This window comes from Protomyctophum bolini (genome assembly GCF_963924005.1).
Source record: "Protomyctophum bolini genome assembly, chromosome: 2".
Taxonomy (NCBI): Eukaryota; Metazoa; Chordata; class Actinopteri; order Myctophiformes; family Myctophidae; genus Protomyctophum; species Protomyctophum bolini.
This window is the reverse complement of record NC_137863.1, coordinates 40,639,525-40,656,005: the sequence shown is the minus strand read 5'-3', so window position 1 is coordinate 40,656,005 and position 16,481 is coordinate 40,639,525. Positions and strand designations below refer to the sequence as shown.

The 16,481-nt window shown below is 44.1% G+C and overlaps 1 protein-coding gene across 6 annotated transcripts in view; it reads right to left on the bottom strand.

Moving 5' to 3' along the window:
* cadpsa (Ca2+-dependent activator protein for secretion a) overlaps window positions 1-16,481 on the bottom strand; it is a gene marked incomplete at its 5' end in the record, with an annotated part of 133,991 nt that overhangs the window by 71,628 nt on the left and 45,882 nt on the right. For all 6 annotated transcript variants that reach the window (XM_080773007.1, XM_080773006.1, XM_080773005.1 and 3 more), the window contains 3 exons: window positions 4,148-4,269; window positions 5,413-5,646; window positions 6,530-6,610. In XM_080773007.1, coding sequence (XP_080629133.1) covers window positions 4,148-4,269; window positions 5,413-5,646; window positions 6,530-6,610 — 437 coding nt within the window. The remainder of the gene's footprint in view (window positions 1-4,147; window positions 4,270-5,412; window positions 5,647-6,529; window positions 6,611-16,481) is intronic.

Here is a 16,481-nt window from a genome sequence, read left to right as displayed (position 1 = left end):
CACACACACACACACGTTTATGAACACATGCGTGTGCACAGCCGCACGCATACACACACACACACACACACACACACACACACACACACACACACACACACACACACACACACACACACACACACACACACACACACACACACACACACACACAAACTGAAGGAATGGCTCATTTGTGTCATCCCCCCTGCTGTCACACACACACACACACACACACACACACACACACACACTACCCTAAAGGAATGGCAGCTTCATTAGAGCCATCTTCCAAGCAGCATCTCTCTCTCTGCTCCTGCATTATATGATCTGCATGAGGCAGAACAGCAAAATACTGCAAAACAACCGATGTGGACGTAATGAAAGTGTTCAAGGTACAGAGAGATGGGCTCGCGAACACACGACAACGAATCACCGCCATTAACTCAACCTGTCCTCAACAGACCCCAGGAATAGAATCCATGGCCTCCAACAACACGACGACTAGATTATTATACAACAGGTCGTTCCGCGGGAAGCAATCTGATTGGTTGAAACAGCTTTCTAGCCGTGCTTAAACCACAATCAAAACAAGGGATTCAGCCGTGCCTTTCTCTCAGAGCACAGCAGACTCTATGTGGCTATAGAGCGCCGCAGTCCCGCCCCCTTTCAGAAAAGCGAGTGGCCCAGGAAGTGGAAGCCCCATGCATTCTCCCATCGGCACTTTTAATATAATTTATTTAAAGACGGTTACGCCGCGGACAAAGCCAATTCGGATCGTGACGAATCATGACAATGAACACAATATTTTGGGACGATCAAATCATTAGAAAGAAGAAAAGAAAGTCAGGAGACAACACTATTTGTTTTATTTTTCGTCTTATAAATTATTTGATCGGCCCAAAACATTGTGTTCATTGTCATGATTCGTCACGATCCGAATTGTTTTTGTCCGCGGCGTAACCGTCTTTAAATAAATTATATTAAAAGTGCCGATGGGAGAATGCATGGGGCTTCCACTTCCTGGGCCACTCGCTTTTCTGAAAGGGGGCGGGACTGCGGCGCTCTATAGGCTAGCTAGTTTCTTGGGACATTTGTGGTCGTAGTGGCTAAATGTCATTGAAAACATATTATTTTTCAGCGATTATCTTAGTTTTAAGGGTAACTGTTTAACTGTATAATTGCAATAAATCTGGCATCTATAACATGAAGAAAACAGCATCTAAGCTTGACCTCATGTAATTTGACTTCAAATGGACGGACGGCACTTGGACTGCCTGGTAATAAGCACTGTTAATGATTTGTTTTTGGCTTTTGTGCCTCTTTATTGATAGTTACAGTGAAGACAGACAGGAAAGATGGAGCTAGAGAAGGGGAGAGACATGCAGCAAAGGTCGTCATGAACAGGACTCGAACACACAACGCGCCGTCAGGCCAGAGCCGATATGTGGCATGCGCCCGGACCACTAGGCCAGCGGGCGCCCCATCACGTTAACTTTTATTTTAACCATTATTTTAAACTTGCAGCTGTTAAAAAATAGCTGATCTACAAGCTTGTAGCGCGGCACCGAGTGCTGCGCCACGAGCTTGTAGATCAGCAACAATTTGGAAAATGTGCAAATGTATTCTTTCATAGCGAACGTTTTTAACTCATATCTTTGCTTCTGGGGGGGTCCCTGGAACAACATATTTCCAGATGGGGGTCGCCGGGCCACATACATATAATTCTGGGGGTTCTTGACATGAAAAAAGTTTGAGAACCACTGATATGGAAACATAGGTTTTTCAGAAAACCGTTTTGTAGAATCTGGTCTCACTCCTAAATGGGTTAAAGATGCTTAGATTTAAGTGCCCTTTATGTGCCATAACAGTATATTGCAGTATACTACAGGTATAAATCTTCATCTTCCTTCATATTTTTTCTTTTCATTTCGCAAGAAGAGTTCTTCTGCATTGGGATCAGATGGATGGAAAACCTAATTATTCTACTTGAAGTTCTGTGTTAGACCAGCAGATGGCAGTCTTCATGCATCTTTCAGATGATCATTTCATTTTGGGTATATATGTGTGTAAATTGCATTCTTTTTTTGGCAGTCCACTTTCAGAATAATTTACCACTGCTTATTTTTTAATTCGATCCAGTCTTCATGTGATCATTGGCAGATCCAGACCATGAATGAACAGAACATAACAAACATAATTTGTGCATATTGTACATGGACATAACACCATGAAACACTGCATTCGGCTATGTGGGTGTGTGCCAATGATGTGAGCACCTGTCCATAAAGCCAAAGAACAATCAATCACTAAGTTTGATAGTCAGTACACAGCCCCCGGGGTTCATAGCCTTGTGTGTGTTGTTCCTCCTAGTGCTGTAGGTGATGTGTTTATTGGCTGAGTAATCGTTTGTCTTTCCAGATGTCTACAATTTATCCTCCCACGCACCTGTGCTACCTCGACTCAACTCTGTGGCGAGGCAAGCGATCACACACATTTTCTTCTACAATAGCAGACAGAACAAAGACAAATGCAGCTCATAAATAAAACATGGACGGAGGAAAGAGAAGTTTTGCATTATATCCGAGAGGAAATCCACTCCCCTGACAGCCAATGATGAATGCAGAGGCTTGGCCAGGAAGCGTCTAGTTGTTTCTATAATACATAGTGTAATGAAGTGAAAATTTGTCTCTCATTTCCTACGCTTGCTTCCAGTCGTTGTGCTCTGTCAGGGGATTCTGCAAATCTCTAACCAATTGACTTGGTGACTTGACTTGGTGAGTGAAGGGCATGCAGAGGAAGTTCTCTGTCTCTCACTCTCTCATGCTTCTCATGTATGCACAATGTTTACTGGGATACCGCCATAGCCCTGGCAAGATTTACTCCCGGAAAATGGGGGGTGGGCATGATGTTGTGATTTGTTGTTTGAAGAGGCAACAAAGCAGTCCTTGTGTGTACATGTGTGCGTGTGTGCGTCAATTTAACAAAGGTGCAGACGATCAGAAATCAGCAGAGAGTGATCGACGTTTGCACTACTCCGAATTGAAGTGGACTCGGACCCAGACTTTTTCCTCCCTGGAAATAAAAAACGCCTGGGTTTCCGAGGCTACTCCGACTCAGACCCATCAGTGCAATAATAGACAATAGAAAGGTAGACACCTCCTTGGCTCTGGCGTGTCTGTATATTACAGGGAACTGAGGGAATGAAGCCACAGAAGCTTCAGCGTGCGTAACAGAGCCGACTTTCAGTACATAGATCTACGATTCCAATCAGAGGCAGGTGGGTCACAAGTCTTAGTCACTTGAGTGGCAGTGTGCCTTCCGCTTGACTTCCGACTTGCCTGTGCTTCCATGTGACACAGGTCGCTCCAATGAATTGCAGCGGCCAATGAGGTATCTAGTTATTTTATATGGGTGCAATCACAGGACACCTGTTCCCGCACCCTTCCATATACCCTGGCCAGTGGCCACTCCAATTCTCCCCCCTGGCTCCCAAGCTCTGGCCGATCTACAAGCTAACAAAGCAAGACGGAATGCAAGACTTTTTGAGTGGTAGATCTGCCACTTTAGCTGGATGCTTTTGCGTGACATTGTGAGCTTGTAGATCTGCTATTTTCAAATGGTTACTGTATGTTTTGAAATGTATCTACCGGTAGTAACTAAAGTTTTCAAATAAATGTAGTGTAGGAAAAGTACAATAGTTGCCTCTGAAATGTAGTGGAGTAGAAGTAAAAGTACTGTAAATTTGAAATACTCAAGTAAAGTACAAATACCTCAGGGTGTCAGCTAAACATTGTCCACAAACCGTGTGAAAGAGGAGGTGAGGTGAATCACACTTGATTGAATACTTAGCCAGGGAATATGGAAAAAACTCTGAATGTCATAGCATTTGAGATCATCAGAATGCATAGATAAGCTGTGCTATTAATTGTTACTGTGTGCACACAGTTGCACACTAGCACAGGTTGTGGCCTGCCACTGCCAGTCCACAAAATAAAACGAATGAATAATGACAATGCCACTACTTGCATGCATGACTCATATAATGTCAGTGCCAGCAGTCAGTGGTGGTTTCAAAAATCTTTTGAAAACAGCAGATCTACAAGCACACAATGCGGTACATCGCGCTTGTGTGTGCGTGCGTGCGTGCGTGCGTGCGCAGACATACGTGGGTTTTGAGGCCTCGGCTTGGTCTGTCTGCAGCTTGTGTCCCCCCTCTACCTCCATGGTGCAGTACACAATCCTGTTGGGAGCCAGAGACTTCAGGCCTTGCACCTCCACTATCACCACCTGAAATAGAGACCGTCCGGAACAGTTCAGGCATGAATTGAATCTCTCCCAAGTGCAATTGTACTGGTATTGTCGATCATGAGGAGCTCATTGGAGATGTTGTCTCGTTGTTATCGAGGAGGAGGACAATGTGAACCACTGGTGGTGGCATGCAGTGTCAATCTGTCAATAAATTTAGATTTTTTTTTTCGTGGGCTAAATCTAAAACGAGTTGTAGGCCTACTACAAAAGACGAAAAGCAAGTTGATGATGAGGAGATTATTGGGGACTTTGTTGGAGGATTCGTAAATTGTTGTGGAGGACGAGGAGAAAGAGGAGGAACGGGAAGGTAAGCATTTACTATTGTGTGTTCTGATGATTTGCCGGCTGCTGCCAATGTTAATATAGACCTCCTACTGTCTTATTGTTTGTGCTCTGACTGAGAGTTGGCTGCCCCAACTGAACTTGGATATCATTGTTTTGTGTTCTGGGCTGGCTGGTCGGGCTGCGCTCGGCGGCCCACTGCGATATAATATGGCTTATAGGTTTCTTTCTGTGCCTCTGTTGTGTAACGTTCTATGGCCGCTGTCACTGTGCCAGTGTGCCAGGGCTGAGGGCTTCTGTGCCATACCATAGCCTGCTGCGTGGCAATTCTGCATTTATTTTATTTATATCATTCAAAACAGATTGCTGTTACTGTTACTACTAAGGCCTAATATGTGCTGTATCACAGCAACAGCTAAGCCTGGTTAATTGCTTGCGTCATACGTCAGTTTGTTCATAACTTGCGTGTGGAGAGGGAAAGAAAACTCCACTTTTTCCGCATGAAAATGCACTGCTACTGTAAATATCTCCCGGTGGCCATGTTCACAGGTGTTACCGACTAATGAAGGTCAAACAAGAGTCAGGGTGCTGCTATTGTGCGTGTTGGCTCACTGGAAACACTCTAGTGTTCCAAATGTACGGCTGTATAACTCTGGGAGTGTACAAATGGATCCATTTGGTTCCATTTGTACACTCAAGAGTACAGAGTTATGGGGGTCCTTGGAACAGAGCCTTACTTAGTATCATCGGTAACACCTGTGAAGGAAGTATAGGGAAGTGGCCCGGAAGTAGTTAAGAGTTATTCCGTGTGCATACAGAGCCCATTAACCCCGTACTGACCTCCAGAGTGAAGGAGAGGACCACGTCGGACTTGGACAGGGTGTTCTCGTCCTCCTGGCCCATGTCCATGATGGAGGTGTTGTGGCCTCGCTTCAGCTTCTGCAGCTTGAACTCTCCTCCCTTGGAGACCGGCATGCTCTCCAGGTTGGCCATCAGCAGGTTGACGGAGGAGCGGAGCTCTTCGATGTACATGGCCTCCATTTCTTTGGACACGAATTTGGGGAACTTCCCACCCTGCAGGCCAGAGAACATGAAGGCCATTAATCATTCTTTCTTGCTTTCCAGATTCATTGCATTGTAATTTAAAATTATGCAACGGGCAAGATCTGACCAAAACATCTGATTGGTAAACTGGTTGTGGAGTGAGTTTCAGAGGGGGGGCTCCTGGCAACATTACGTTACTTAATATAGCAAATCAGTTTAACCACTTTAACCCTTGGCTTTTCAAATAGCCCGACACCAATTGACACCGTAAGCTTGTAGGCTATTAAAGGAAGGAAAAAAACAACCCAAAAGAATACATATACAGTAGGTAAACTCAATACACTGCCGATGTGACTCATTGTTTTCCAGGTACTGTAGGAGTCATATCCCATGTATTTACAGGTCTGACACACTGCAAGCGTGAGAGGCACAAACGCACAGAGCTCCGTTCTATTCTGGAGCATCGACAACGTGGCACAGACCATCCAAGAGTCCTCGGGGCAACGCAGAAAGATAACCTCTTATTATTGCTTGACGCACAGTCAGTAGGCCTATACTGCATGTCACTGTTTTCACAATGTTTGTGTGACACTTTGAGTGCGTCATGGCTTACGAATAAAAGTTCCTAAAGAAAGTTGCTCCCATGGCCTTCAGAGCAGAAGTCCACTGGTCATAATACTACAATATTTAATTGTGTTGGTATTATTACACCTTGCATTCGAGTATTCTGTTTATTTGTATTTCTTTTGGAATAACTTTACCTATAGCTATTTTTGTTAACCTCAGTCCTATGGATCTAGACAACTGGTAGGCCTAATGTTCTGTTCGACCTGGTTATACTGTACACAGGTAGCCTACGTATATGCAGATAGTAGCCTAATATGAAGGGGACTAAAACCAGAGGTTCCTTTACCCTGGCTATCTGGTCAGCCATTTGCAACCGTCCATCCAGCTCTCTTCTGATCTGGGCAGCCTGCTCATCAGGGTTGTCCAGCTGCAGAAACAAAAACATCACATGGTACACATTAAGATAGCTTCAATTTCACTACTCACACAAGCGCACGCACGCACGCACGCACGCACGCGCGCACACACACACACGCGCACACACACACATGCACACACACGACACCTTGCGATCTGAGTACTGCAGATCTGCTATTTTTGGTGTGTGACACCACACCAGTGGCAGTGCCCAACTAATCTCAGCTGAATCTGTAACAGATTTCCAAAGTCCCCTGGTTGTTATAACATTATTTAACATGATATACGCCCGGCCAAACTATACGTGGGAGTAAAGTTGCCTCGCCTGTTTTATACCCTGGGGTATATTGTGGGCTAGCTTCGGTTTCAAGATTCAAGATTGCTTTATTTTGTCATCATTTCCAACTGTAGCAGCAGAAAAAAACGAAATTACGTTTCTCCTAGTTAAAAGACAGCACAGGCTCATACAATAATAAATTATCAGTGCAAGACAATACTAAGTATAAATAAGTCCTAAAAACTACAGGGATCCATAAAAAGATTAATAGAATAAAAACCATTTAAAACCATTTAAAAAACTGAACATGGATCACAGTTCATGTCCTATCTGCCAGGGAGGCTAGAGTTCAGGAGCCTGATTGCCTGGGGAAAGAAGCTTCTCCGCATCCTTTCTGTCCTGGCACTGATGCTCCTGTACCGTTTCCCAGAGGGCAAAAGGGAGATCAGGCTGTGAGAGGGGTGGGTGGCATCCTTAGTGATACCAGTTGCTCTCTTGATGCACCTTTGCTGGTATATGTCTGCCAGCGAGGGCAGCGAGGTACCAATGATTTTACTGGCTGTTCTCACCGTCCTGTCCAGCTTTTTCCTCTCCTCAGCCGTGCTGCTTCCATACCAGGAGGTAAGACAATAGGTGAGAATGCTCTCAATAGTGCCTCTATAGAACATGGTCAGGGCTGGGACAGGCAGGTCGACTCTCTTCAGCTGACGGAGTGGGTAGAGACGCTGCTGGGCCTTTTTAATGATGGCAGTGGTGGTACCCTGCAGGCTTTATTTTCCACACAAACCACAAAAAACTTCCATCCCACTGGGAGGAAGACCGCAATAATGCCTCACCCCCACCCCCCGACACGACCCCCCCCCCCCCCTTGTGCCCTATTGCGAATCACCCCACCTACAATCACCCCCAAGAAATCTTCACAACTTCACAGCTCCATGGTGCGCCACAGCAGTAGGCGGCAGGCCTCCTCATAATCACAGCAGAGTGATTCCCCCTAGGGAATTGTAGCTAGCAGGCATCAATAGCGCACATCTCCCACTCTGGCTGAGTGAGGCCTTATTGCCAGTATACTCACACAAGCCTAGACTAAAATTAGAGGCTTGAGATCAATCTGATAACAGCATGGAACTCCTCAGGGCCTCACCCCAGGACTATGATCAATACTCATAGTCACAACAGCACTGTCTTCTGATTAACAAGGTTATGCAAGGCGTGCGTGCGTGATTGAGAAGAAGTGCCAGTGTAGTATGTGTGCGTGAATTCTGCAGTGTGTGTGTTCACATGCGAGTGTTTTGGAGTTTGTGCGCGAGCAGTTGGCGAGAGGAAGGGATATGATCTTCCCTGCTCCTCGCCAGCCAGCGTGCACGCACGCACGCACGAACGCACACACACACACACACAGGAATATACAGGAAATAGAATAGAATTCCACGCTTCCACTGACTTCCCTCTTAATTGGAACCACATTCCAAGAGCCAGGGAAGAAGAGAGAAACCAGCACTGTCATCTTTTTTCCCCCCACTATTTTCATCTCTGGGACCCCAATCTACTCGCAGGCTCGCAGCGCAATGATCATTGCTATTTTCCAACCGACACAGTTGGAATTCTTACCAGTATCCATGTACCATATAGGGGATTTTGTATTTATAGTTATAGAAGATCATCACATCTTCTTTTTTTTTGATTGATTGATTATTTTATTAGACAATAAAAATGCAAACAGTACATGGTACAGTCAAATTAAGGCTCAAAGCACATTGGTCCAAAAGGACAGCACAGAAGAAAGACCTTGCAGTCTTGTTTCAATTCGGGTCCCGCATGCATGCATTCATTCACAAACACACAGCAATGACAATAATCGAGATATCTCAACAACATGATAATACAGGTCGAAGTACAAATAAATCAAAATACAAATAAATCAATCGGAGGGGTGTTTAAGGAGGCAGTCACCTTCTCTCCTGTTGACCTGCTGACCCTTACTGGGAGGGATAGGTGAAATCTCAGAGCGGTTTTTAAAGGAAGCCAGTGATTTGCTTGTTTTGAGGGAAGGGGCAGGGTATTCCACATCGAAGTGGCAGTGCTGTGTAAAGTGAATTTACCCACTATTTGTTCTATATGTGGGTGGCACCAGATCATTATTTATGCTCCCTCTAGTGTTGTGGCTGTGCTCTAACCACCTACCTCAAAACCACCTACATGGGGTTAGCTCTTGTTAGCTAACCATTACATCATGGGAAAATGCTGATTTGCTGTGCACTGTACCTGGTAACTATAAATAAATACAATTAGGTGTGACCTGGCATAATACTATCACAGCACACAGTCAAAAAGCAACTGCGTTTTAGTGCAGCTCCAAGTTAGTGTTAACTGCTGGCACAGTGACATCGCAGATAACCTTACTAATTAGATGGGTTTTGATTGCAATCAGTGTGCACGCTTGTGAACCCACCTATGTAGGTGAATCTTAATCCAAACAACACACAACACATTATTTGGATTAAGAAGCGTGCACACTGATTGCAATCACAATGATTGCATTCACAATCCATCCGATTTCAGAACAGAACTCTCCGCTTCAACCATTTAGATTACATTTCAGAGACTCAGCATTGAGGTTGAACAAAAGCTTCTAGGGCAGTTAATTTGTCAGCAATAGACTTCATAATCATAACTGTGACTTGTGGGCAACGTCACACCATCACTCAATGTGTTTTCATACGTAAGCCATATCAACCCATATTTGACTACTTTGCCTCACAGCAAAAACATATGATAGAAAAAAGAAATGCTGACCAGTTTGGTGGGATGCGTTTTCAATGTCAAGTTGCTTTATACGCACAGTAACCTTTCCATTTAAGTAAAAATTAAGTACCCAATGTGGAACATTTACATTGCCTGTTATTTTTTTTCATTTTTATTTAACTGAATTACTTATCATTGTCTAATCTGAAATTGTCATACGAAAATGCCTAATAAAAACAGTATTAAAAAATAATAATTAAGTACCCATGGCAGGACATAGAATAGACGAGTCCAGCAATTGAGGAGCAGCAACCATGATTCACAGCCAACTCTGAGAGGGAGTCGATAAAGCAATTCCTGCTACAGCCAATGGATAATGAGCACAGAAATCCCCATGGCATCTGTTTGAGGGAATGTGTGCTTGTTCATGTGTATAGCCGGCTAATTTGTATTTGTGTGTGTGTGTGTGTGTGTGTGTGTGTGTGTGTGTGTGTGTGTGTGTGCCTGTAAATTATGTACTTATTGCAATATTATTTTTCTGTCTCCGAATTCCCGATGGAAACATGCTGGTGTCATTTCTAAAGTAATTAATGGCCGACAGTAAGTACAGCAGGCAAGGAGGCGTGTAGGACTGTATATACTGTAGGCCCAGCCAGTGGGTCCACGTTAGCTACATTAAAGGTATATTCAGTGATTACACTTAATTCAAATATCACTTCTTTTTTTGTTTTGTTGTGATAATCCTCCCTACTATAGAGTGTGCTGACCATATATAAGGACTAAGGAGTTCCTCCCTGTCCCCAGTTAACCTGGGGGTCAAAAAACATTAGGTTTCGTTTTTGGCTAGGTTAAAGCCTGATATATACTTACAGGACAAGAGTTCTAAGTTCAATTCCTTTGTAGATGTCATAGTGGGAGAAATAAATAAGCTGGTGAACATAAAGAAGGTCTAAGGCAGCTCAGTTCAGTTCAGGAAGAAAATATTTTATTTATTTAATATTTTATCAAGAAGCAAGGGTTAAAAAACACAGTTCACCCTGATGAACTTGACCCTGATAAAGGCCTCCGGCCAAACGCGTTGGCGAACTGCGTTTAGCCCTTATTCCGTGATGGAATTTTTTCTTTTTCTACTTGAACTGGTCCTGGCCAATTGTGAAATTGAGCCATTTTGCAGCTGCATGGAAGCAATACAGGCGCTTGTAAAGTGCAACCAAAGAGTGCTACATTCGCCAACAGAACATTTCAAAAGACATAACAGGAGCTCCAAAATAGCTAGGTGACATGGTGGGGCCTGGCTCTCACCAGACCTTGATCTGCTTGTAGATCTGCTACAGTATATGTTTTGGTGTGCAACATCAGCACACAACTAACCACTTAAACCTTTATATACAGTATTAATTGGGAGCTTGTCGATCTGTTATTTTCTGCTAGAGTTTTCCCCAGCATACGGATGCAAGGGTTTATGTTGCTTAAGTATCAGGTGTAACTGTACACATACTGTATAGGAAGGGTGTTACAGCTCAAATCATCCAACATTTTTACTGTCTCACTCTCTTCCTCTTCAATTAGTTTAAAATGTCAGAGAGCTTTATTGGCACGACATGTTTAAATACTGTAACTGCCAATTACAGTGCATACACTTCACTTCACGGTTACAACGGGTAGACTTGCATCGTTCCTGACTTGCAAATATTGCATTGTTTCAAAGTCAGAGTTGATATAGCCTGCCAGTGTTTATGACATTTTTCAGGCGTTGAGGGGGGTTAGCCATTGTCCATAGGAGAAAAATGTGATGACAGGCAATTAAAAAGGATTAGCTTAGTGGTGGAAAATAACTAAGTACATTTACTCAAATACTTCACGAAGCTTCAGTCTGATAATCAGGGCTTTTCAATACTTTATATATTTCTACTCTATACGACTACTACATCTCAGTGGCAAATATTGTACTCTTTGTAACAGTAAAGAATTGGTCCCAGCGAGAGTCAGTTCTGATATCAAAAAATACATCCATATATGTGTATTATTCCATCAAGCTCAGAGCATGGCCTGGCATATGAGTCAGGTGGGTCTGCTAATGCCGGAGGGCATCTGTCACAGACATCCGAGAGAGGTATGGGTACATCTTCAATAATCTAGCATTACTAAAATGGATCCTGTGAAGTACATTGGGCTGAGCGAGGCTAAGCCACGGACAGGGGGAGGACGCGTTCATTGCATTTAGCGCAATCATCCCAACCATTTATCTGATAATGTGACGACCGGTTCAGTCTCCCAACCTGTCTTGATCTTATGCAGAGCATGTGTGGTCACTGCTGATGAAAATATATGAAAGCGCTTTTTAACAAGTCAGTATAACTGCAAGAACATGGTCAATGCCTGAGGCCAGCGGAGGCTACGGAAATTCTAATGTTGTGGATTTTGCAACGTTACAAATTCGGAAATACCTCGATAGCTGTTGAACCGATTGTTCAAAGCTAGCAAACAACGTCGTTAACATAAAGGTCACCCAGGCAGGATATATAGGCCTTGTCTACACCAGGCAAATCTTGAATAAATGGAGTTTATTGTTACAAATTGATGTAGCAGCCACAAGTAGTGTCAGAGAAGTCCACAAGGACTGTTGTCTAATTTGTTGCCAGATTGTCAAGCTGGTGTATTGGTTTAGAGGAGTACTTTCTAGGTTTAAACAGAAGGTCGCTGTATACAGTAACCTGACTCCGCCAGATGGAAGAGACGCTTCTTCACAACGTACTTCCATCTGGGATCTTTGCCCAATCGCTGAAGAAGGCAGTCTCTTTTTTCAAGCTACTTGACAGGTGATTGGAAGGGACTGCATGTCAATCATATTGATGTGTCTACTACATGATGTATATGGCAGCAGTACCAGCAGGAAAGTAAACAACCCCCGCAAACGACAAAAGCGTTCGTTCTTCGAACGCCTGATATCACTATAGGTTCAACACTTTTTTTTTAAACACCTCACTATTGTGTCGGTTGTGTGGGTCATGTCTTCGCTTGCTTTCAAGAATAGAAAATGATTTTAAAATTTTATGGTGATAGGAAGTACAAATGGATGTAGCGAGTGGAGGAAGGAAACGTTATTCCAACCAGTTCCTTTCCCCTCCATCAGGCGCCCCGGCTGGCCAGGGGGAGGCAGTATAGAGACCGGGATTACTGCATGTTTTTTTTGTGAGGGTACCACTACCTAACCTAGGGGACACGGGGAGAACATTCAAACTCCACACAGAAAGGCCCTTTTGCCAACCCCACCCAGGGTATGGGCTCTGATGACGCAGAGGAGAGAACACGGCCCCAGCGCCCACAGCGTCCCCAGCGGGAATCGAACACAGGACACCTTCTAGCTGTGAGGTGACAGCACTGCCGACTGCTCCACCGTGCCACTCCAGTAAATATCTATGAGTGTGCTTTCCTCCACGCTGACACGCCCGAAGAACAGGTCTAGGTTGGAGCCAGAAGATGATAATTATGACACTCTAGTCTAGGCCCTCTCCACCACTATAAGAATAGACAATTATACTATAGGGCAACCCATGTCCCCACCTGACACAACAGTGGCTCACAAGTCACTTTGAAAGGCCTGATTTAGAACATTGCAGAGAATAATTGACTGGATGTTACCTTTAGTAGCAGAATGACTGACGTACAGGGGGGCAGTGGAGTGAGTGTGTGAGTGTCAGTGAAGCTCTGCGAAGCTGTGCTTCTTGTGGGGAACTCTGACTTGGACATGTTTCTGCCTCAGTAAACACGCTACTTGTCTGAGCCTGTTGTCATGGCTACAGGTTCTCCCAATCGACTCCTAGCCTGCCTTTTTTTAAATGGCTGCACACACACGCTCTCACGCACGCACGCACATATTTGTATAGCTACTATGCTAGTGAGGACATCAACAATACAAAGGATGGTATAATTTTGGGCAATTTCTATGCCTAACACTAAGCGCGAAAATGTGTTGCAGAACATTGTTGAACGTGTTGAGCATTGGCTGTCAGTGTTTACAATAAGGTTCATCATATCACAAAAATGTGAACTGAGTGGTGCAACTCCCCTCCCCCCCTCCTCTCTCTCTCTCTCTCTCTCTCTCTCTCATTAGCAGGCAACAGTGCAGCACGTGCAGCACTATCTCTCTCTCTCTGTTTCTGTTTCTGGCACAACAGCGCCCCTACTGGTACTTATAGTCATACTGGTGCTCATTAACGTCACATACATACTTAGGCGGACACATAGGTGAACCAACACATAGGTGAACACGGACATTGCTGTTCCTTGGAGTGGTTGCACCACTCAGAAAACATATAGTGATGGGAGATTAATCTGCGAACAAATCGGATTGATTAATCAATCAAACCGATTAATTAATCTGTCCGATTAATCAGTTATCATTCTTGTGGTGTGGAAGGTTGGTCCCCGACTCATACAGGGATGACTAACTGTCACACGTCAAACACTAACAGGCTTGGCTTCCACAGGCCATTCCCAACTCTCCTTCTCTCTTCCACTATAGCCTGCATTCACTATTACTCTCCTAACTTCAATTCACTATCACTCCCCTCCTAACCTGAGTTGAGTTCACTAGCACACATATTGTATGCTCCCCCCCCATGCCACTCCTATTTTCCCTTCTCATTTACATGTTCTATTCCTTGTGTCCTGCTCTACCTTTTTGTCTGTCTGTCTCCTCTTGCTGTTCTGTCTCCTTTCCCTTGACCATCTATTTAGGCCTGACCTCAAAATGTAAAAGAATATTCTAAAATCCTCCAGTTTTCTGAAATAAATATTTTCATGATTTTTCAAAAATAGCAGACCTACAAGCTCGTAGCGCGCCACTCAGTGGTGCGCTATGAGCTTGTAGATCTGCTATTTTTCAATAGCTAAATTATAACATAATGTTTAAAACACCAAAAGGGGTTCCCGGCTCCCACCCAAAATGGCCTCTTTGCTTCTTCCCTCCCCTGCCATTCTCCTCTCCTTTGATATGAACACATTACAATCTCCTTTGGAGGGATTAGCACACCAAAAACAAACCCTGATACCACATGTGATTAATAGAGAAGCAATCACTTGTCTGTTGCCCCTGAGTCACGCATGGGGACAGCAGCTGACAGGGCCCTCCTGCGCTTGTGTTTACAATCACCATGACAACTAGAACAAAGGCACAGGGGGAGTGTGTGTGTGTGTGTGTGTGTGTGTGTGTGTGTGTGTGTGTGTGTGTGTGTGTGTGTGCGCGGCAGAGGAAAGGTTTCACATAGGTCTACAAGATGAAAGGACATAGCAGCAGACTTAAATATGTACACAGACTCAAAGACAGAAAAACAAGCAAACTGTTTCTGTTCTGATATAAAACAAGAAATGACAATGACAGATAGATTTGGTCAATGTTCCATAATATATATATATATATATATATATATATATATAAATATATATAAAAAATAGCATATCTACAAGCCCCAAAGTGAGCTTATAGATCAGCTATTTGTGCACCAGGGAGCAACTAAGTATACATGAGGCTCTATATATCTCAAGAGGAACTGTGCTGAAGAAGGAAGTGAAAGACTTCAAGTACCTGCAGGCTCATGGGTCAACTCGACCGAGCAAGACCTGAAAGTGAGGAAGGCACTTGAACGGAGGGCCCTGAATGGCATGACCAGTGTGTGGATCTTCTTTTATATATACACGCAGCGGTGGAGTCTGTTCTCCAATACGGCAGTGAATGCTACGGACCCTGAAGCCAACCCTGCAGAAGTCTTGAGTGCTACAGCAAAATGCTGCGTGAGGTACTTAACATCAGCAAGAGGTTTTTCTCATTGTAAACCTTGGTCCTCACTAGTATAGTAATGCAAACGCACACACCCACGCATGCACGGGTCGCACACACACACACACACACATGCACGTCACACACGCACGTCACACACGCACGTCACACACGCACGTCACACACCGCACAATTGCGAGGCAAAGCTGGACAGAGGAGATTGTGCTTCAAAGCTGTTTTGACAATAACAGCGACAGCGTCTTTGATGGCGATGATCATTTTGGCCCCGCCTTTCTCGTTCGTCTAATAGGCCCACATTTATGCACAGTGAACGAGGTGTTTTGCAGCTTCATTGTGTGGCTGCGCTTGTTTGTGATGATCTAATGCAGCATGTCCTCGCTCCTTGTGTACCTGTCATTAATATGTCCCATAGGATGACAGGGATTGTGCTCAGCAACTTGACACATGGGTAGGGTAGGGAGACTTTTTCCCAAACCCCAGACCAGGACCCATAATCAGATAACCCATTCAAAACCCGGGCAAGCATGAGTCATTTTAGATTTTAGTGTTGGCTATTCAAGCTCAACTGCAGGCTTGTATACACATCTGCTATTTTTGTACATTTTATTTAGGTACATTTTAAGTATGAGCTGAGAACTGCTGAAGGCAGTTGTGGAATCGATCTCCAGTTTCAATCCTAAAATAGCTGATCTATCAAGGTCACAGTGTGTTGTGATTATAGGACACGATGTGAGCTTGTGACTTTTGACAATTTCTTTGACACGTTTTAGAATTGATATTTTCACCTGCTGTTTTCATCAGGTTCATTCATCATAGGCACTTAGCACACCTGCTGTTTTCATCAGGTTCATTCATCGTAGCACTTATTAGCACAATGGTTCCCAAAGTGGTCCCCACCTAAATGATAGTTAGGAACCAAATGGACCCTTATGGGTCTGTAACTCTGAGAGTGTACAAATGGAATGGACCTTTGTACACTCTCAGAGTTAAATTAACTCTGATTTTACAATATACTGTACATTGGGGGTTCCAGAGATAGAAATACTATTAAATGGGGGT